Here is a 22,465-nt window from a genome sequence, read left to right as displayed (position 1 = left end):
TTAGGAAATATGTTGCTGTCCATCTAAGAGTTCATTTGGGATGTCTTGCTGCAAAAAAGAGAGAGAGAGAGCGCGCCACAGAGAGGCTGAAATTGGAGAGCTCACCAGGAGCAACTTCCTTTGGATGAGGTTATGCTTTTAATTAACCTAGGAGTCTGCTGAGGAAAGCTCCAAGTTCTAAAAACATAGCCATAGTGGCTTGAAAACTTCATGCGAAACCAACGCAGCAAGGGTCACTCTTTGTCTTGATGGGCGTTTCAGGGCTGGTTAGGGTAGGGATGCAGTGTATTGTAGCTGTCAGTCCCAGGACATTAGAGAGACCAGAGCAGCTTCTGCTGGGAGAGGCAAGCTTTTGAGCCACGCAGAGCTCTTCTTTAGGTTAGTGTAGGCCACTTCAGGTCTGGTGAGTTGTGAAAAGTGCAATTGTGCAATGGCCAGTGCCACTCAGTTTGCACGTAGCAGACCAGTGAGGTGTTGGAAATCTTTGCAAGGGCTGAGGTGGAATGGAGCGCGGGTCTTGAATCCAATTACCAGCCATGTGGCACCAGGGCCAGACCTAAGGGGAGTTTCTCAAAATGACTAATCCAGATTACTCTACCTGGTTTGATTAGAGTCTCCCAGAGGAGGGAGGGGAGGGGAAAAAAAGGAAGCTTGAGGCTATATAAGCCCAGACAAAGAGCTCCTGCTTTGCTTTTCCAGTAAGCCTTTTCTGTGTCAGCAGCACACATCTGTCTGGATTGGGTCTCAAAGATAAGGTTGTAAGTCTTCACTATAACTCTGCCTCTTCCTTTGTGATGAAGTTTTTGCACTATATCCCAGCGGTCTTTTCAGAGAGCTCTTAAAATGGGTGATCCATTCTATTGCACGTTTCCTGCTTTGTGTATATGGGGCGTGTGCACAGCTGTGATATAAACCTGGAGGTTCGTCAAAGCGTTTGGGCTGTCTTACGAGCCAGTCCTGAATGGATATGGCATTGGGGCTATTGGGAGAGATGTCTGGAGCTGATATTCTGCTTTTCTGTGAAAAAACGAAACTCTGTTCTGGCCAGGAAGCTGGGGTGAAAGATGTGCCTTATGAAAGAGACTGTACTTGGGAGTGAGGTTTTGGGATTCTCTTCTCAGCTCTGCCATTAACACGTTTTGTCTTCGGGCAGATAATGAAAGATCTGTGCCTTGGTTTACACATCTATATAATGGACATATAAAATATGTGTTAGAAACCCAACCACCACCTTGGCCTTGCCCACCTGTTGGAAGGGGGAAGTTGCAGAGATTTCTACCAGATTGTCGTCTCTGGACCCTGCAGGAAAATTATTCTTGATTATTTCTCACTGCTTTCCAAAGGGTTTGGAATGGCAGCCATGAAACTGACCAGAATATCATGTTAATTTCACATTGTGGCACCTATGAGTAGTTGCAGAAGCTCTTGCTCTGAGCAGTGATGAGGGCGATGTTGATCTGGTTCACATTTGGAAGGAAGATTCTTTGTAACCACAAGGGCTAGACATTAAGCTGTGTTGCATTAGAGCTTAAATCTTGTAGGAATGAGGTCTGAGGATCCAGTACTCGCTAGGGAAAGCTCTTGAGTATGTTTGGATTTTTCAAGCCAAGTATAGTAATTGGAGCCGGATTAACTTTTTGTGGGCCTGGTGCCCAATTTCTTTGTGGGCTCCCAAGGGGGCAGGAGGGTTGCTCTCTGGAGCGAGGGGCTGGCCGGGGGCCTGGCATGGGTGGCTCTGCTCCGCCCAGCCCAGTGAGAGGGCACTATTTACAAACCGGCAGTTGCCAGATGCACAGTGGCCAACCCAGCCTTGTGCTGCCAGCATGCCCCTTCCCCTCCTGGGTGGGCCCATGCCACGCACAGAGACCCCCCACCCAACCCTGGAACAGCCCTCCAATTCCCTATGGCCAGAGCCACCCCCTGCACTCACTATGCCCAGCACCCCCCAGACCCTGCCACAAATGCACAGCGTCCTGCACAACACCACCCCTGCCCAGCGCCCCACCACAACTGCCCAGCACCCCACTCCCTAGTGCTCCAGCACACACACATCCCGCCCTCACAGCCCGGCACCGCGCCCCCAGCCCTCCGGACACCCAAGCCCTGCCTCCCAGCCGCATTCACCAGCCTTGCTGGGAGGAGACTCTCTCTCTCTCTCTCTCTCTCTGCCGGGCTGAGCTGCCAGTGCAGGTCCCGGGACAGGTGTGATCAGCCAGGCCAGGGCCTGCCCCAGCCAGCCTCCCTCAGGACCTACTTGCCTTGGGGGGCCCAGCCAAGCCCCCCCCGCTCTCCTGTCCTCCTCCCCCCCACCCCACCCGCATTCTGCACCAATCCAGGAGGCTCGGCTCTGGGGAGACAGGCGGGGCCCCACAGGTGGTGGGAAGCAGAGACTGCCCAGAGCCAGAGGTGCACTGGGGTCTGGCCAGGGGGCAGAGAGAAGCCAGCGGATGGGGCCAGGAGGCGAAGAGGAGCCCTCGTCAGGCAGGCCAAGAGGAGCAAGAGGTGGGCGGAGCCAGTGGGGTCTCAGGGCAGGCTGGGGCCCCTTCTGAGCATGGGTCCGGCTCCATGGCACCACTGGCGCCATTGTAAACTTGGCACTGATAGTAACTGGTGCTTAGCATAGATAAGCAGGTAATGACTTCACTTGAGGCAAACATTAGAACTCAATGTTTGAAGAAGTAAGTGTTGACCATTTACTTCAGTATCTATTTCTCGGGGCAAATTTTTTTGATTTTTATTAAATTTGTAGACCGATATTTTGATACTAGAAATGAAAATCTGATGCTGATGCTCTAATCCTTTCCCTTTCCTGAGGTACGCAACCCCGCAATTAACAGAAACATGAGTTTCCACATATTGAGGTGTCGTGAACTCCTTCCCCTTTGTGAGAAGAAAAAACAGGAATACCGTTCGTAGCTGTCCTGTGGCCATGTAGAAGAGGGTTTGAGATCCTCTGTGCTGCAGCTTTAAGGGAAGTGGGCAGGGTTACTTATTTCCTTTCTTTGCTTTGGTAACAATGCATGCTAATCTGGGAAGTCCATGCATGTTTAAGTTACAGTTGCTCTGGATATTTTCATTAGAAGTACCTGGAAATCTTTGTTTGTCTACTGCTTTAAATACGACGTTAGAATTTTAACTTAAAGTACATTAAAAAATTAACAAGGCTGTGGAGTTAAAGGTACAGAGAAGAGAAACTTTTCACCTCTGAGCAAGTCAGAAAGCAGAGATTTACCTAATGAGTGATGTTCCAGGAGCCTCCTTTCTCCCACTCACAAGGCCAGTGTAGAACTGTCACGAATCTGTGTTGGAAGGAACGCTTAACAGCGTCTCTGCAAGCCTGGAACCGCAGAGTGTGGGATACAGGTTGGAGGTGAGGTAGCTAGTGCTAATGGTCTGTCACTGCCTCAAGCACCAAACTTGCCAAAAACCTGTGGGCTGTCTGTACAACTGGTTGTCTGAATGTAGTACATCACCGACCTGGGCACGTATTAATCCCTCTTACGACCTACCTACCTGATGCTGTGGGACGGGCCAATGTGCTTTGTGCCAATGGCTGGTGTTCCCCGTATGGCAGATTTCACTTGTGCCTGTTGGGTTTGCAGTGGGTTACTAATTGATCATTATGGTGCAAGTACCGTCCTGGTGCAGCGTGGCTGCACTGCTGATAGGTAGTCTCTGGGATCAGCCGTTTCTGTGTCCTCTCACAAGCTGGCTGTGGAAGACATGTGACACTTAGCCGTTCTCTTGCCTGCAGGACGTGAGATTTAAGCATTCCAGCGCCTGCCTTTGCAGTATCTGTATTTCAATATATTCTAAAGCCCAGGAACTCTCAGTAATGAAATCTTAACGAGAAATGTCAAGAACATCCTGGTACTTCAAGAGGAGGCAGGAACAGCCTGGTTTGACTTGCAGAAATTGACTCCAAGAGTGCACTCAATGAGTTGACTCTAATAATTTGGCATTTCAGGAATCCACAGCTCAAGACCCCACAGTTTACAATACGTACTATGGGATTGTAACAGACTCTACAGTATAGTGCCTCTGAATGGGAAGGAAGGGCTAATTTATAACCCTGAGAACTGACACCCTGAACTGGTTCTTAAAAGAAGCAGCATTGGTTACGTTCTACAAAAAAGAGACTACGTTATCAGCAGTAAGAAATGAGGCCCAAAGTCCAGTTGTCCTCTGTAGCAGAGCTTTTAGCTCCTCAGAACTGGTGCTTTTGCTAGGAGCGGTACAGGAGTTAGTTCTTGATGCCCAAGGAGAATGCAGGAACTGTGTTTCTGTTTGTAAATGGTACACGTAGCACCTGTGATCAGGGCCCATTGTGCTAGACACATGGGCAGAGACACCCCTACCCACAAGAGCTTGAACCAGAACCTCTTTAGTTGCAGCTCAGTGCTGTAACCACATGCTCATCCTTTCTACAGCCATCTGATTACTTCTGCAAGTGAGCCGTGAATGCCTGTGCTAACCAGCTCTTTTTTATTCTCCCTTCAGGTTCTTCGGGCTGTAAAAGTTGCATCTGGACACCGTCCTCTTGGCAGCTGGAATTTCCCACGCTAGATGGTATAGTGCCTGCAGCAAGAACCCGGAGAGGAAACATGGCCCACTAGTGTTTCCCAGGACAGGGCAAAGTTTCAGGATGGCAGCTCAGAGGATTCGTGCTGCCAACTCCAGTGGCCTCCCACGCTGCAAGTCCGAGGGGACGCTGATCGACCTCGGCGAAGGGTTTTCAGAAACCAGCTTTAGTGACGTCAAAGGTGAGCAGAACTTTGCAATGTTTGATAGTTGTATTACAGTAGCAGGTGGAGGCCCAGACTAAGACCAGAGTCCCATGGCATTAGGCTCTGTATGAACATATAATAACACAGTACTGGACAAGATGAACAAAGGGGGCATGGGGAGAAAGGAATAGTTGTAAACTGACTCCTCAGGTGGGAAGTGAAGAGGTGAAGTGACATGCTCAAGGTCACACAAGGAGTCTGTGGCAGAACTAGGAATTGAACCTTAGTCTTCTGAGTCCTAGTCTAGTCTCTTAACCAGCACCGATTGCCTTCCCCTGCAGTTTGTTTTCCCTAATTTTATAGCTTAAAATGTCTCCTCCTTAGGGGGTCAAAGTTTTGAGGGGGTTTTGTAAACACTTAGAAAGACCTGGGATCTTCCACACTGACTGGAGCACTCAGTGTCAAGGCAGTTTGGATTCAAGGGCTTTGTGAACACAGACCCTAACCGGTATGGTGGAAGCAACTGAAAATAGACTAGGCTCCTGATTGATTTCCATTGTCATCTCCTGAAAGGGACACTTTCAACTAATTTGTTACAATTGTGTTTAGTTCATTATCTAACAAATATTGATTTGTGAGTGGCAGGAAAGTAGTTTGTGCAGTTTCCTTCTTTACCCACAGTCAGCCTGTGGAGCTCATTGCCAGGGGATGTTGGAAGACTGAAAGTATAACTGTGTTCAAAACCGAATGAGAGAAGGTAATGGAGGATAGGTCTACCAATGGCTATTAGCCAAGATGGTCAGGGACGCAACCCCGTGCTCTGGGTGTCCCTGGCCTCTGACTGCCAGAAGCTGGGACTGGATGACAGAGAATGGATCACTCGAAATTGCCCTGTTCAGTTCACTCCCTCTGAAGCACCTGGCACCAGCCACTGTGGGAAGACAGGATACTGGACTAGACCCAGTATGGTCGTTTGTATGTTCTTTGGGGGCAGTGGGTTGGCCTGGTACAAATGGAACTGAAATAAACATGGCTTTTGTTTAGCAATGGGGACTTACGATCTTGCTTAAGTGCTCCTTCTCCTTCAGTGGATTGGCTCTGTTCCTTGTCAATCAGCGGCCAGGCATTCCAGCCCTCTTCTCGTTTCCCTCATTGGAAGCAAATGGCTGCAGAATAACTCTTGTGCTCTAGTTAGGGGGCTAGCTGGGCTGGGGGTGAAGATGTATCCTTGGTTGAGCTGGTCTCCCCTCCCTGGCCTGTGGGGCTCGTTACACAAAATGACAGAGCCATCCTCCAGCTCCAGGCTGCCCTTCACGCATGCAGAAAGACAGCAATTGGCCTTCCATTGCGGCACTAACCACGGGCCTCGTACGCATCCCGTCCTGCCTGGAACGTGTCTGTTATATCTTGCAACAAATGAATTGGTTAGTGAATAATCAAAAACGAGAACGAAACCCACAGCGCTCACTACTGAGGTGAGTGTAGGGGGAGGATTGGAAATAGATTATCAGCCAAAGCGATGGTTGTCCTTGGGATTGTGCAGATGGTGGTGACACACACATGACTAGGAATCTTTGGAGAAAACCGCTCACCTTCGGGTCTCCCAGCCCAGCATAAAGCATCAAGTGGGGACCAACTCCTCATACAGTCCTGAAACATGTCCCATCAGCAGAATAAACCATCTCCATTTTGCCCACTTGGCATCTGTGGGAGATGTGGCCCTTTGCCAGGCTCTAATAATTACTCTTTATTTCCACCGGATACTAGTGGCAAAGGTCCTTGGGACTCATCAGCTGCTGCTTACGCAGATGACTTGGTGTTTTCTTCTAGACCCCCTTGCTGACCCAGTTCTTTGTCGGCTTCGTACCTTGAGTACTGTGAAGCTCAGGCGGCCCGTACAGCTGGGGGGGTGATGTGGACAGAAGAAGAAAAACAACTAGAAAAGTTTGTGTTCTCTTGGCAGCCATATACAGAGGACGAAGAAATGCTCATTTCCCATCTTTCCTTAATCCATTTCTTCCTTCCCTTTCCCCACATGCCCTTTGAAAATCACAAGTCCTAATGGCAGGCTGCACTTCAGCGATCGAGCAGTTCTGGCATGAGTTTTGATGCTATAAAACAATGCAGACTCTGTAGCTCACACAACATTGGCAGTATTGCCAACCTCAAGCATTCAAAAATCATGAGTCAGGCCACACACAAATACTGAGATTTCAAAAGAGAGAACTTCTCCCCTCCCCCCATATTATTTGCTTTTATCGCTTCTGAGTCTTTACGGTGTCCTTGAACTGTATTTTCATGCATTTTACTGCAACCATAAGGGATAGGAACTTGCCTTTTTTAAAATGAAAGATGAGATTTTTCCCCCTAATCGCATGACTTTGGGACTTTAAAATGCTCTTTCATGAGTTTTATGATGAGATCGTACGAGTTGGCAATGCTGACAGTTTGCCTGATGAAGGATTGTAAAGGGTTATTTTTGTTGTTTTGGAATAAGGTAGGGTATGAATGTAAAGGTCTCTAGCTGTTCTGGAATAACTCCCCTTGCGGGGGGAGGGATAGCTCAGTGGTTTGAGCATTGGCCTGCTAAACCCAGGGTTTTGAGTTCAATCCTTGAGGGGGGCCATTTAGGGATCTGGGGCAAAAATTGGGGATTGGCCCTGCTTTGAGCAGGGGGTAGGACTAGATGACCTCCTGAGGTCCCTTCCAACCCTGATATTCTATGATTCCAGAACAGTTATTCTGTACTAGCTATGCCAGTCAGTTTCCGCATGTATGCAAGCCCTAAGACTGGGGCCAAACTTCAGGGCAGCCTTTACTGTGGGAATATCTGTGCCATTAGCACTTTAGCTCTGTAATTCAGAGACCCCGGTGCTGAGCCTACAGATGCATCCGATTTCATGAGCTGTAGCTCACGAAAGCTTATGCTCAAATACATTTGTTAGTCTCTAAAGTGCCACAAGTCCTCCTTTTTCTTTTTGCGAATACAGACTAATACAGCTGCTACTCTGAAACCGTACAATACTGATTTCTTCGGAACTTGCTTTTCACTCAGCTTTAGGCTCCTAGTGTGATTTTTTACTTGTTTCCCTTCCCCTTCCCTCCGTGAGCACAAGTGTCCACAACTCCCCAAAGTAAAAAACAACTCCCTACTCCCATATGATGTACTGAACAGTGCGTAAATTTAACCTGCTTGTTTGTTGGCTGGAGGCTGACTGCTTCCTTGCTTCATTGCTCTTAGGCCGAATCCTAGAATGGCATTAACCATTCCCTACCATTTGTTTACATTAAATACATCAATGGAAGTACTTTCATTTATGAACAGACAATTTATCTTAAAGATGCGGCAGCTTCAAACCTGTTTGCAATTCCTCCAATTCCATTAAGGTGGGGAAGGGTACAGAGTAGCTAATGTCCAGCTAGGAAAGGTATGTACTATCAATGTGGCTGGCTTCTTTACATTTTCTTCGCATAGAAGCAGGGGATGTTTAAGAGCTTTTCCCAAGGAGAACCAGGTGTTGGTGTTTCTTCTTTCCCCAGTGAAGTGCACTCTAAGAAAACGGAATGTAATGGATGTTTGGATGCTTTTTAAAATAATCTCATTGTACCCAGCATAGTGCCAGATAATCTCGCCACTGGCTTAGTCTAAATGAGCCATGAGAAATAATTTCAGTTACAATGAGGCAAATGCTGGCAAATGATAAGTGTCGTTAAAAGCAAAAACAAAACCCCCCATTGATGGCTTTGTTTCTAGAGTAGCCAAATGTCGAATTTAATATCAAAAGTCATTGTAGCCATCAGCTGGGGTTTTGTTTGGAAAATGTTAACTTAGTAGATTGTTTAAGGTAGCGATTCAGCCAGGCATTTTGAGTTTGGTGTCTCCACACTAGTGCTATTGAGTCATGTTAAAAACAGGGTGTTCGTATTGGTTTGTTGAACCCTAGTTGCAGTGCCTTCTGGGTACATGCTCCTGGAGCAGAGCATTCTGGGAGTTAAGGCCACTGCAGGATCACGTGGGTATGTCTACAGTGCAAAAAACAAACAAAAAAAACCACACAGCAGTGAGTTGCAGAGCCAGACTCAAGATATGTCTACACTAGAAATGCGACAGCAGGACAGCTGCAGCACTGCATTGTAGACACTACAGCATCAGATGTGGATCTTCCATCACTGTAGTAAATCCACCTCTCCAAGACACAGTAACTAGGTTGATGGAAGAATTATTTTGTTGGCATCGCAATATCTACATTGGGGCTGAGGTCAGCTGAATTATTTTAAATCAAAGTTGCAGTAGCTACCTGAAGCCTGCATCCCAAGTTAGGGGGAAAAGTTCTTAGGGAAGGGTTGCAGGCCAAGTTGAATGAACAAGCATCACAAACAGATTATTAAGAGCAAGCAGACATTCTATGAGGAATAGAAGAAGGGATGGATCAGCAAGGAAAGCTACTTCTTGGAGGTCAGAAAGTATAGAGGAAAAGTGAGAACTGCCAAAAGCCAGAGCTAGACTTTGCAATGGGAATTAAAACCAATAGTAAAAGGTTCTGTAAAAAGAAAACACAAAGAAGTGGGACTGCTAAACACTGAGGATGGGGTGGAGATTAAAGATAATATAGGCATGGCCCAACACCAAAATGAATATATTGCCTCAGTTTTTAATGAAGTTAATGAAGAGCTTAGGGGTAGTGGCAGGGTGGCTAATGGCAACGAGAATATGAAGTAGAAATTACTACCTCTGAGGAGGGAATCAGTCAAACAGTTTAATAGGACCAAACCGGAGGGCCCAGATAATCTCCATCCAAGACTATTAAAGGAACTGGCACATGAAACTGCAAGTCCAATAGCAAGGATTTTTAATGAATCTGAAAACTCTGGGGGTCATACCCTGTGACTGGGGAATTGTTAATACAGGACCTATTTTTAAGAAAGGTGGGGGAAAGTGATCCAGGAAACTACAGGCGTGTTAGTTTGACCTCAATTGTATGCAAGGTCTTAAAACAAATTTTGAAACAAAGTAGTTAAGGACATAGTAGTGAACGGTAATTGGGATAAAAAATTGGGTTTTACAAAAGGTTGACCGTGCCAGGCCAACCTGATCACTATCTTTGAGAAGATTTTTGTAGAGAAAGGAAATGCATTAGATCTAATCTTCCTAGATCTCAGTAAGGCATTTGATACAGTTCCACGTGGGAAATTAATAGTTGTAGTAATCTCCATCTTGGAGTAGAGCATTCAGGGAGTTACCCACATGATCCTGCATGTGTTCAGGCTCCTAGCAGCATTGTGGGAATAATGGCAATATTAATAGAGTTCCAGGTCATTCTGAAAAAGGCTCCACAGAATGCAGAAAACCTAATGTCTGCGTGCGATTTGTATACAGTAGCAGAGGAATAGGCTCCATCTGGGTCAGAGGTTTTGTGCATGGCAAGGTCCGTTTGCATTGGGAAGCCAGTAGACCAGGTTGTCTGCCAAATTTTTGAATGGGGGGGGGGACTGTGAGCAACATTCACAGCTTCTTTACACTTCTTTTTCTTCTATTCAGCCAGCCCTGCCGCCCAGCGGGCGTGCCGGAGGGCAAGGGGTGCGGCTGGAGGATGTGGAGCTGTGCAGTGCTCCTAAACTTCATGACGGGCTTTTCCTCCTGTGCGAGAAGGGGAAGGTAATGCCAGTGCAGAGCTCCTGGGTCCGTCCCATGAGGGTGGAGCATTGAGGTGTCCCGGATGGCACTTGCCACATTCTGCAAACTTGCTGCTGCCTGTCCTGAGAGTGTGTAGCTTTCCTCTGTTCTGCTACCTACCTCTGAGAGCTAACATCTGGTAACTAAGCCCAGGTGAAATCCTGATGAAGACAAGGTAGTTTAAAAATGAGTTAGTAGGTCAAGATGGAGTGTGGGGGGGCCCTAGAGTTTACCTCAACTTCCTAACTCGTGTTAAACCTGCCTTGTATTCACTAGGGTTCCCCTGTTAGCTAACACGAGTTCAGAAGACAGCTCTTTACGTAGTGAAGACCAAGCCTCCCACACTTACAGTGAAGCACATGCTTAAGAGTTTGGCTGGATTGGTGTGTGGATGCCCAGCACCCTGCAGGATCGGGTCTGTACAGAGCAGTTGATTTAGATACTCAGCGGATGCTTCGTAGCCAGAAGTGATCTAGAGAAAAGATGCAGCTATGGCTAGTATCTAGTGACGTTAGTGGAATTAACAGAGCAAACCCCAGCCCCTGTTCAGAGCTGGGCGGCCAAGTCACGAAGTCAGGGCGGCTCAGTTAACTACCTGAGACCAGGGACAGCACAGCTGTGCTGGTAGAATTGGTGCCAGATAGAGAAGTAGCTAGTAACCCAGAGCGATGGCTGCACTTCGCACAGGTTTCACAGCGTTTAATTGAATTAATGGCCGCTTCATACCGGGATGCCAGAAAGATTTCACAGAGGGTTTACATGTCGCACTGATAATAAATGTGGGTTGGAGACGGTTAATTCCCCGTCTGCCCCCGCATGCGCCCTCTCTCTCTCCTCTCTCCTCTTCCTGTTTCTGATGGAGTGGGAAATGATCTGGTCAAAGCATTGCTTTCTGCCCAGCGGCACTGGATAAAGCTGTCATTCCTTCTCTCCTTGTTGTTACAGTCAGTAAATAAATGGACTTTGCAAAGTGAAGGGCTAAGATCCCTGTCCTCAAATTAATCTAAGATTCCAGAATTGTCACTGTGTGTGTGCAGTCTAGATATTTCCTCACCTACCTTGTCACTGTCTGTGTGACTCTGAAGCCTGGAACGTCTGAGTCAGGTGGGGAGTGCTGGAAACAACTGCAAGCCTGGGTGAGGGCTCTTTTTGTTCCGAACGTCACCAGGCTCAGTCATCCCTGGGATTCACAGGCTGTTACCGTCCAGTTTGTCAGTTCTGAGACATGTTTGGCTTTTTTACCCACATAACTGTACTGTCACAGGGGTTTTCACCTAGTACAGTGTATTCATTAAGGGAACCAACTCCCACAGCTCCTTAAAGCTCAAAGAATATGACATAGAACTTGGACATAAACCATTCCCAGTCATAAGTAGATAGGAACATAGGCATATTGCTCCTTTTGTTTTTTTCCTTAATATTTTATTTCAAAAGTGGCATTTCTCCTTGGTTGAAGGGGAAGAAAATCCCCGCAAGTTCCATTTCCCATAGTTAGAGATCTGAGTGTTTTTTAAGTTGATCATGGCTTGTCATCTGGAATTTTCAGCGATAGTAACAGCTCTTTGGCATTGGCTTATACTGTCAAGCACCATCTTTGCAGGAGTTGAGTCCTTTAAACTTTATAACGTTTCTAGAATTACAGTAGCGGGGCTACATTTTTGTATTTAAAGTATGATGTTCCCCCGTCTAGGGTAGCACAAGGCAACAGCAGAAAGCAAAGGGACCCCTAAGGTTCTCAAAGAAAACAAACATTTAAATTTTCAACCATGTTTCCTTTTTGTGCCTACTTTACTTCAGGCCAGTGTGTAATATTGTATACCATATGTGCCGCAATAGCGAAGAGCTAGCAGAGGTGTTTAAAGACCTTTTGTGAGCTTTACTTTTTGAATTCTTTGATATAACAGCGTCATGTTGTAAAATATGGCTTATCAAAATAACCTTTCAAGTGCCTTCTCTGTCTTTAAAACTGTTTGTTTATATTTAGGCAGCATAGAATTACATTGGGCTAGTGGCTTTATGCATACATGAATCTGGGAGTCACTTTTGACCCTTTTATTTTGAGGAGCGGGATCTTGATTCTGCCTCAGCCTTGATACTGGGATAATCCAATTTGAACAATTTTTTAAAAATAGATATTAGCCTTTTGGGGGTGGGGCAGTGTATACTTACAAAAGTGGACTTTTTTTCCCTTAGGCATAAATCTCTTTGGTTTGTCTAGCAAGATAACAAATGTTTGAATGCTGGTGACAGGTCCAAGTTTTACTTTAGCATTTATTGCTGCAAACATGGTCTAACTGTGGATACAAAAAGCTGACGCAAGGCTGCCTATCTGTAGGCTATATTGTATTGCTTTAGGTTTGTATCAGGAGCTCTGTTAGTATGGCAAAATACAGTGCAGTTTGGCCTGTAGCTGAAGACTACCCTGGAAATGAGTTTGGAAACACTGGTTCATTCTTGATAATACAGTAGTGGTAAGCTGCAGTGTTTTGTTTTGGGAGGACCCATTACATGGACCTCTCTTTGGACATGGAGTTAATTTTTGTTAAATAGCCTTGAATTGCAAACGTTGTGGAAGCGGAGGAGAAAGCTGACAACATGCTGATTTTGGTCAGAGCACACACAAAAAAGCACTGAACTCTGTAGCAAGTGACTAGCACTTCAATTGAGAAAAGCACACTGACGTCAATGAGGACTTGAGCACGTGTTTGAAGGCCAATATGAGTTGGTTTTGCTGGATCAGGGGATGAGTTGAAGGATTGATTTTTAGTCTGTCGGTATCTGTCCTTGAGAATAAATCCTAAAATCTTTTGTTTTAATTTTAAAAAAAAAATTTCCTTCCACACTCACAATTCAGGGGAACAGGAATTTTAGAAGGTTGGTATTTTGTTTACATCATTCTTGATCATCAGAGACCTGAGGAAGAGTTCTGTGTAAGCTCAAGAGCTTGTCTTGAGCCCCATTAAATCATCTCCTTTTATGTGCCATTTATTAGAGCCTTTTCCTTCTTTCTCCACACTGACTTAAGAGCATGGAGTGCCAAATTCTCCCGTGCAAGAGGTTGTGAGGACCTTAATTGAAAGGGGAGGTAGTGTGGTCTAGTTGGTAAGATACTAGACTGGGAATCAGGAGGACTGGGTTCTGGTCCCGATTCTGCCACTGGGCTGCTGGGTGATGTTGGCCAAGTCACATCTCTGGTTTCCCTTCAGCCCTTGGGCTGTCTGGTCTCTTTAGATTGTAAGATCTTTAGGGCAGAAGCTCTCTCTCCCTACATATCTAAGCGTCCAAAGTACTGGGTGGGTAAATTTTAAAGAGATTAAAAAGTAAAATAATCAGATGATATGATAAAACTTGTGTTTGGCCTTCACTGGTCAAAGTAATTGGATTGCTTTTCCAAGATGAAGGTTTAGTAAATAAGTGTTTTATGACTTCTGCAGGTTGCTTGTGACACTCGTTTCTTTTCACTTTGCAGTGCCTTCTCCTAGTGCCTTGCTGGTAGACAATCCCACGCCTTTTGGAAATGCAAAGGAAGTTGTAGCAATCAAAGACTATTGCCCAACTAACTTCACAACCTTAAAGTTCTCCAAGGGTGACCACCTCTACGTCTTGGATACTTCAGGAGGTGAGTGGTGGTATGCTCATAATACCACGGAAATGGGTTACATACCTTCCTCCTACGTCCAGCCTGTAAACTACCGCAACTCATCCTTCACTGACAGTGGCATGATAGACAATCTACTTGAAAGCCCTGACGAAGGAGTCAGAGAACTAGATCTGCTTGGAGAGTGGACTGACGCAAGGAGAAACTCTGCCAACACCTACAGTAACAACCCTTTCTTAAACGGGGTCCAAACCAACCCATTTTTGAATGGAAACTTGCAGATAACACCCAGCTCAGACAAAGAGTGCATCCCCAAAACCACTGTGGACTTACTGCTGTTTGACACGGCAGCTCCTCCGTTTACAGGGGCCGGTTCTGCAATGAACAGTAGCATAGGTAACATCTTTGTTGAACTTCCATCCACAAATGGATTGGAGTTTGAACAGCCTGTGAGGCGGGACAATCCCTTCTTCAGAAGTAAACGCTCATACAGTTTGTCGGAGCTGTCTGTCCTTCAGGCAAAATCGGAAATACCAGCATCGGGGTTTTTTACTGGATTAAAATCTCCTACCCCAGAGCAGTTCCAGAGCAGGGAAGATTTTAGAACTGCCTGGCTGAACCACAGGAAGCTGGCACGGTCGTGCCACGACCTGGACTTGCTTGGCCAGAACCCTGGCTGGGGTCAGACACAACCTGTGGAGACCAACATCGTCTGCAAGTTGGATAGTTCTGGTGGAGCAGTTCAGCTCCCAGATACTAACATCAGCATCCATGTGCCAGAAGGACACGTCTCACTGGGGGAAACGCAGCAGATCTCCATGAAAGCCCTGTTAGACCCACCCCTGGAGCTCAATAGTGACAAATGCAGCACCATAAGCCCGGTGCTGGAGATTAAACTGAGCAACTTGGAGGTAAAAACCTTCATCATGTTGGAGATGAAAGTGTCGGCGGAGGTCAAGAATGACATCGTGAGTCAGAGCTTAGTGGGACTACAGTGCCTGCGGAGTGATACAAAAGAAGGACCCTATACGCCAATGCAACTCAGCTATTCCTATGGAGACACGATACAGGTGCAATTGGATAACCTGGAACCTTGTATGTACATAGCTGTTGTGGCCCAAGGACAGAACGTCATGTATCCTTACACGGTCTGGGACTACATCAGTAAAAAGATCACAGTGGGTGTCTATGGCCCCAAACACATACATCCTTCTTTTAAAACCATAGTGGCTATTTTTGGACACGAGTGTGCGCCAAAGACTCTTTTAGTGACTGAGGTTACGCGGCAAATCCATGGTGTGGCGCCCGTGGCCCTGCAGCTGTGGGGAAAGCACCAGTTTGCTCTGGCCCGGCCGCAGGACCTGAAACTCTGCATGTTTTCCAACATGACTAATTATGAGGTGAAGGCCAGCGAACAAGCCAAAATCGTCAGAGGCTTCCAAATGAAGCTGGGGAAAGTCAGCCGCCTCATCTTCCCAATCATGTCCCATGACTTCAATGAGCTCTCGGACTTCACATTGAGGATACAGGTCAAGGATGACAAGGATGCCATATTGACCCAGTTCTGCGTGCAAACACCACAGCCACCTCCTAAAAGTGCTATCAAGTCCACTGGGCAGCGAAGGTTCCTCAAGAAGAATGAGGTTGGAAAGATCATTCTGTCCTCCCTGGCTGCCACTAGTAAATATCCTGTCTTTCAGGAGCGGCCAGTTGCGAGCCTCAAGTATGGCAAACTGCTTAAAACTGTAGTGCGCCAAAACAAGAACCATTATTTACTGGAATATAAGAAAGGAGATGTCATCGCGTTGCTCAATGAAGAGAAGATCAAACTGAAAGGCCAGCTGTGGACCAAGGAATGGTACATTGGCTACTACCAAGGAAAAATTGGCCTTGTTCACGCCAAAAACGTGCTAGTGGTTGGGAAAGTCAAGCCCAGCTATTTTTCTGGACCTGATCTCACCACCAGTGCATTGCTTGAGCAAATCCTGAGGCCTTGCAAATTTCTGACCTACATCTATGCCTCAGTCAGGACTCTGCTTATGGAGAACATCAGCAGCTGGCGCTCATTCGCAGATGCCTTGGGATACGTGAACTTGCCGCTCACTTTCTTCTGTCGAGCAGAACTGGACAGCGAGTCGGAACGGGTAGCCTCGGTGCTGGAGAAGCTGAAAGAAGATTGCAATAATGCTGAGAACAAGGAGAGGAAATCTTTCCAGAAGGAGCTAATGGCGGTGAGTACTCAGCCTGCCAGAGAGGTTCTTAATCTATTAAGAAATGTGTTCTGAATTGGGGGTAGAAACAGTCCATACAAAAGAAAGTACATCTGAATGTGTAGGTTTTTTTGCAGTGTATTTTGATTGGAAGCTTGCCATCCTTCACTGTATTCCTATTACAGCAGGGCCTAGAAATCCCCAAGTGGGATCAGGGGCCCAGTGTGCTAGGTGCTGTACATACTCATAGAGAGAGTCCTTACCCTGAATAGCTAACATGGAAAGGAGACAGAGAGTTGAAATGACTTGTCCAAGTCACACACCGGGTCACTGGCTACCTGGTAATCCAACCCAGGTCTCCTGACATTCCTTCCACTGCAGTATCCAATAGACAACTTTGCCTCTCGGTGGAGGTCAGTGAAAATGACTTAACTGCTAGGGCAATTTATAAATCTTCTATTCCCTAACAGCATAGGGAATTACCGTGATTGTAAAGCATAGTGGGGTACTGCACCATAGCTGCAGTGAAACATGCTCTCCCACAGTTTAAAATGTTAATCAAAATGCAAATGAAGCTGTATCTCCAGATTGGAGGGTGGGGCATTTATGGTTTACATAGCTATAGAGGCACTTCACAATCCTTCTCTCGTTGAGTGGTGGACGCTATATGTTCAGAGCCTCTATGGGGTTTTAGGCAGATACATAGACGTGTGTGTTTGTTTGAAAAGGTTGCTGATCCAAAGCCCATTGAAGTAATTGGCAATTGTTCCACTAGCTTCAGTAGTCTTTGGCTTTAAAGTGGTCATTAGTGCTAAAATGGGGAGTTTAATTCTCCTCTGAAGCCAGGAATAAATATGTACTTTAAGAAATACCGTGAAGAGTTCCTAGTCATGGAGGTGAAGCAACTTAAAACAAAGAGTTTTAAAAGCTTGTTGGGCATCAACAGCTGTTTGGAGGTTTTATGTGAAAGCTTGTAATAAGACACAACAAACTGGCTTATAGCAAGAAATTAAAAACAACTCCTGTACTGGAATACACTAGGTTAACTGTCAGTTAAAAAAACCTCTTGCACTTGCAAAGGCTTCTTATAAAGATTGCAACTGGGAAGAGAGAATTCTGCATCTTCACTTGTATAAGATTTAAAAAAGCCTGTTTTTTAATCAAGATTTTCCTGCTGGTTATTTTTAATCAGGAACTTGTTTGTGGTTTCCCTTTCCCTGAACATCATCTAGGCATATTAGGTAGCTTGTGTGATTGTAGCAGCTTGAATTTAGGTGGCTCATTCTGAACAAGGGAGTACTCGTACAGTATCAGAGGGGTAGCCATGTTAGTCTGTGCTCATACAGAACATCTAAAAATATGGCTTAACCAGCAATGTTCTAATAAACTTCTGTTTGCATTCAGGGGAAACTTGAATCCTGTGATTCTCGCTTAGATGCCCTTAGAAAATCTCACTGAAAATTTGTTGTCACAGAGCAGAACTCTGTTTGATTCAGAGGAAACAAGCCAAAGACATTCAGGACTTATATTTTAGACAAGCTTTGCAGCACTCTCTATCCTTGAAATGGTGTCTTTCGCAAAAGCAGATAAATAAGCAACATCAAATCACATTTTTAAAATGGAAACTTCACTATTGAATAGCAAAAGCTTCTCTTGGTGATTTCAGGCTTAGGAACTAAATTATTCATAGATAAAATGGGTCAAAATATGTAATAACTCACATCTTTGTCATTTAATAAGAGTGGTGAATGTTGAGGATTAGGTGTAAGCTGTGTTCGTTATCATGAAAAAGAATGTAGTTGAGTAATGACTCCCCAATCTAGCGTGTTCAGGGATTCATTTGTGACTATTCCCTCTGATAGAATTTCAAAAGCTCTTTTCAAAACTCCTACCTAATTTTGATATCACTATGAAGAATGAGAAAATATTGGACCCCAAAGAGAGAAACTGAGTTTTACTGGAATTCACATGATCATGGGAGCCGCCTAATGAACTAATTAAAAGTGAATAAATAATCATAAAATTAGGGTTGAACTTATCAAGGCAGTTTAGAGCATTTTGAAACATCAGCTATGTATCATAGAAACCATGGAATATCAGGGTTGGAAGGGACCTCAGGACACATCTAGTCCAACCCCCTGCTCAAAGCAGGACCAGTCCCCAACTAAATCCCCTGGATTGCTTTGAATAGCTCAGTCAAGGTTTCCTTAAATTCAGGTATGTTCTTTGTTGTAACTTCACAGTGAAAGTTGCTCATATTGTTTGAGGGAAACTTAAAAAAAAAAAAAAATAGTGCTGTCGAACTAGAGCTTGCTGTGACAGAGAGATGGGTTTAGACGTATTTAAATTGTCACTTTGATTCTTTGTAAATCATCCCATAATCTGCCATGTTAAAGTTTTGATAACTCAGATCCCGTAGTTTAAACGAGCAGCCATGCAGAGTCTGTACAGAAGCCAGACGACTGGAAGAGAAGCAGCAGGTGGACAAGAAATTATATTAAATGGAAAATTTTAGGCTTAAACAAGGACAAAGCAAGGATGGCAAATGCTGCGTGGGTGAGGGAGGGGACTGAAGCTAGTTTGAGGTCCAAGAAAGATGCTGGGTTCCTGACTCCTGCACAGGGTTATATATTGTGGTGCATGGAGGTGGGGGAAGGCCAGGAATCAGGTTTTCAAGTTTTCTTTCCTTCCTGCCACACCGTTCCAGCTCTGCTGCTCTATTGTTAGGGTGACGGAGAGCTGCCAGGCGCATCCCTCTGCTCCGTGGATGAAGATTTCTGACAGACAGGAGCAACATTTTTAGCTGAAGTGGCTTAAAGCTGTAGCGTCCCCTTCTGCTTTGATAACTTATGAAGTCTAGCAGAGATGCAGGCTGTGGAGTGAACGTGGAGAGGCTTTGCCTAGGAACTAGCTCAGATCTGTAACATGCGTTTTCAAGACTTTTTATTGTCCATTTGAGCCAGGGTGCCTCCTTGCTCAGTTGTGCAGTTCCTAACACCCCTGACTATGCAGAAGTAGCAAAACATCAGTCTGTTACTACTGGCATGGACCTTTCGCCTCAGTGGGGAGAATGAGAATGAGGAGGAGTAGGGGGAAGGGTTTTACACAGGCTAGGATTCTCATTCATGCAGAAACCTGCTGTAGTCTTGCCCCCATCTCTGCTCCCAGCCATGTATGTTCCATAATTCTCCAGTCAATGAGTGAATATTCTGCCTCTGCGCTTCCCCTCTATGCTTCCCAAGAGACTGAAAGGCCTTAATTCCCTTTGCTTAATATGTCAGTTTTTGTTACTTCGAGTACAGGTGCTACTTTATTTTATTTATTTATTTATCTATCTATCTTATTTATTTATTGCCTCATAGCATCATAGGACTGGAAGAGACCTTGAGAGATCATCTAGTCCAGTCCCCTGACCTCAAGGTAGGGCTAAGTATTATCTGACAGGTGTTTGTCCCACCTGCTCTTAAAAATCGGCCCTGGCAGGCCTTTTACCCAACTACCTGTTTAGACAGCAGTTTAAATTGCCATCCACCAGCGAAAGGATCCTCTTCATACCTGCTTGTGGCATTCCTCCAGTTGGGTCTTTAAGTGCAGGCAACAATCTTGCTTGAGCCTGTGGGAGTGGGCCTATAACTGGGACACGAAGTTCCATTCATCTTTGTACAGAAGGGCATTGATAGGAATGGAAAATGGCATCCCAAATGCTGATGTGCCTCGAGAGGTCATTGAAAAGCTTCAACGCACAAGCTCTTACTCAAAGGAAAAGCAACCCTTAAGCAGGATTCTTGCTGAGAAGGCCTCTGCTCAAAAGGAAAAGGATATGGATGCATTTAAAAAAAAAATACCCTGGTATTTAATAAAAGAACAAAGAAACACAAAGTCTACTTTAAGGAAGGGACAGGTAGAAAGGAATTCATACAAAATCCTTGTTGCGGAAAGCCAAATGGGGCAGGCTACTTAAGGGCCATGAGCTATTTTTATAGCTGAAAAGAGAAATATTGTTAGGCACGGGGCAGTACTGTGAGAGATAACCACTAATCCAAAGGGAACAGATGTTGGATGGAAGAATGCCAAGATGAACTTCTGTTTCCCATTGACAGGCCAGTTTAAACCATCCCTAACTTCAGCACCGTCTGGTGATCATGACCGTTCCCCAGAGCTCTCCTAGACTCTCTTCTGCTTCAAAAGCAAACACAGGTTTGGGGGGGTTTCCCCCCTCTTTGCTGCTGAGGGAATTCTTCATTCAAAATTGAGGGTGGGGTTTTCAGGCAAATGAGCATCTAAAAATGGAAGAGAGGTTTTGAAAAAATCCATGGGCTCCCATCTTTCTGCAATCTTACAGAGATATACTTGCAATCCGTTTTTTCCTTCGGGCCAAATTCTGTTCCTCAATGTGGGCGCTCGCAGATGGTCAGCAGATGTATTTTTCCCTTTACTTATTTCCTAGGGGTACCAGAATCCCTGGCCTCTTGGGGAATTATTGAGCTTCCTCTAAAAATAACCAGGTTTGTCTTGCTTTTTGAATTCAGCTTTTTTAAAGTCCTGATCCAAAATTAAGATGTTATACAAGCAGTTCGCTTGGAGTAGGGTCATCCAACCCTCGCCAGTGTGGGTTGGTTTTTTTAAAATAATTCTTAGTTACATAGAAGTTTCCTGATCCCTGTGAACTGTGCGTGCAGCTCACATGTGCAAAGAAGCATACAAAACGAAGCCAGGAACCCAATTAGGAGGATGGCAGGAGAGATCGGAAGAGTCTTATGTAACTTCAGAAGAGTTCAGAATCACTGGAAGGGCTTATAGCTCAGAGAGTCTTACCTGCTGTTATCCCAGCTGTAGAAGACTGAACCCTAAATGTTGAAAAGTGACGGCTAGTAGCTTTTGGGTCCCAGCTAGAGGCACCTTGGGCTGGTGTTCAGTTTTTGGATGCCTGATTTTTCATGGCATGCTGACCGAAGGACCCGGAATCACTAATCTGCTGAAAATTTCAGCTGGAGCTTTCTGGTTAAAACAGATCCAGCTCGAAGTAAACAGGACTTAAAAAAAAAAAAGGAGTACTTGTGGCACCTTAGAGACTAACAAATTTATTAGAGCATAAGCTTTTGTGAGCTACAGCTCAAATGCATCCGATGAAGTGAGCTGTAGCTCACAAAAGCTTATGCTCTAATAAATTTGTTAGTCTCTAAGGTGCCACAAGTACTCCTTTTCTTTTTGCGAATACAGACTAACACGGCTGCTACTCTGAAACAGGACTTAAAAAGTCATCCGCCACGTGAGTTCTGCAAAAACCACTCTGGCTAAAGGTCTGCGTTCCCAGCCAAGCTTACTCGGACAATGGGCACCGCATTCTGGGCCACCGGGTTAGCCTAGCCTGGATGTGAGCAGCCACATTGCAAGGCCCTGCCCAAGTGACTGTTTCCTCCTCACTGGTGCTGCGCTCGCCGGGTGCGTTGCTAGGACTTCTGGGGACATATCCCATGGTTCTTTGTGCTGCAGTCAGCTGTGCTGCTCTGATCTCCATCCTTTCCCCTCTCTCCCCCCCGCCCCCGGTAAATTGTGGACCACGTGTCTGTCCTTCTGGCCATGTGGGGGAATTGTGGGAAGGCATTGGAGGACTATCAGCACTGAGTGATTTAGCCTGCGTCCTTGCTGCAAAGTGGGTGCGTTACTAATCAGAGCATAAGTGGCACCACACTCCAGCCAGGCCAGTTTGCCCAAGTTTAAAGCACCACCAAACTCAGGTAAAAGGGGTTTTATGTGTGGACAGAGGGGTGAGGAGTGAGGGGCGTAACAGTTCAGACTAAGTGCGGGGAGGACATATCCTGAGTGGTAAACTGGATAGAGTTTTTGCTGCTGCTGTGATCTGTGCGGGCTACCGCATTTCCAGGTGAAGTATAAGATGCTGACTTGACTTCGAAAGCCCTAAATACTTTGGATACCTCAAAGATTGCATCTTTTCCAGTGTGCTACTGGGGCAGTTTGGATCATCTGAGTTGCTCCAGCAAACAGCCCCTCTTGCTATAAATGAGACAGAGCTGGTGGCAAGACATCCTCGTGGCAGGGGGGTTTGGCCCTGGATATACATTCCTCCCTGTGGTTCCTCTAGAGCTGGATTTGGTGACATTAGGATGTGCTGCATGACTTTGCTGACTGGGGAAGTTGTGTGAGCGTGGAGGTGGGAAGGTAGAAGGTTCTCTATGGCAGTGGTTTTCAAACTTTTTTTCTGGTGACCCAGTTGAAAAAAATGGTTGATACCTGC

The 22,465-nt window shown here is 45.7% G+C and overlaps 1 protein-coding gene across 5 annotated transcripts in view; it reads left to right on the top strand.

Moving 5' to 3' along the window:
* SH3BP4 (SH3 domain binding protein 4) overlaps positions 1-22,465 on the top strand; it is a 131,398-nt gene that overhangs the window by 86,458 nt on the left and 22,475 nt on the right. For all 5 annotated transcript variants that reach the window (XM_038422096.2, XM_038422095.2, XM_043505769.1 and 2 more), the window contains 2 exons: positions 4,501-4,763; positions 13,871-16,230. In XM_038422096.2, coding sequence (XP_038278024.1) covers positions 4,646-4,763; positions 13,871-16,230 — 2,478 coding nt within the window. In that variant the 5' untranslated portion in view covers positions 4,501-4,645. The remainder of the gene's footprint in view (positions 1-4,500; positions 4,764-13,870; positions 16,231-22,465) is intronic.

This window comes from Dermochelys coriacea, chromosome 11, assembly GCF_009764565.3.
Source record: "Dermochelys coriacea isolate rDerCor1 chromosome 11, rDerCor1.pri.v4, whole genome shotgun sequence".
Lineage (NCBI taxonomy): Eukaryota > Metazoa > Chordata > Testudines > Dermochelyidae > Dermochelys > Dermochelys coriacea.
This window is presented reverse-complemented; position numbering and strand designations above follow the sequence as displayed.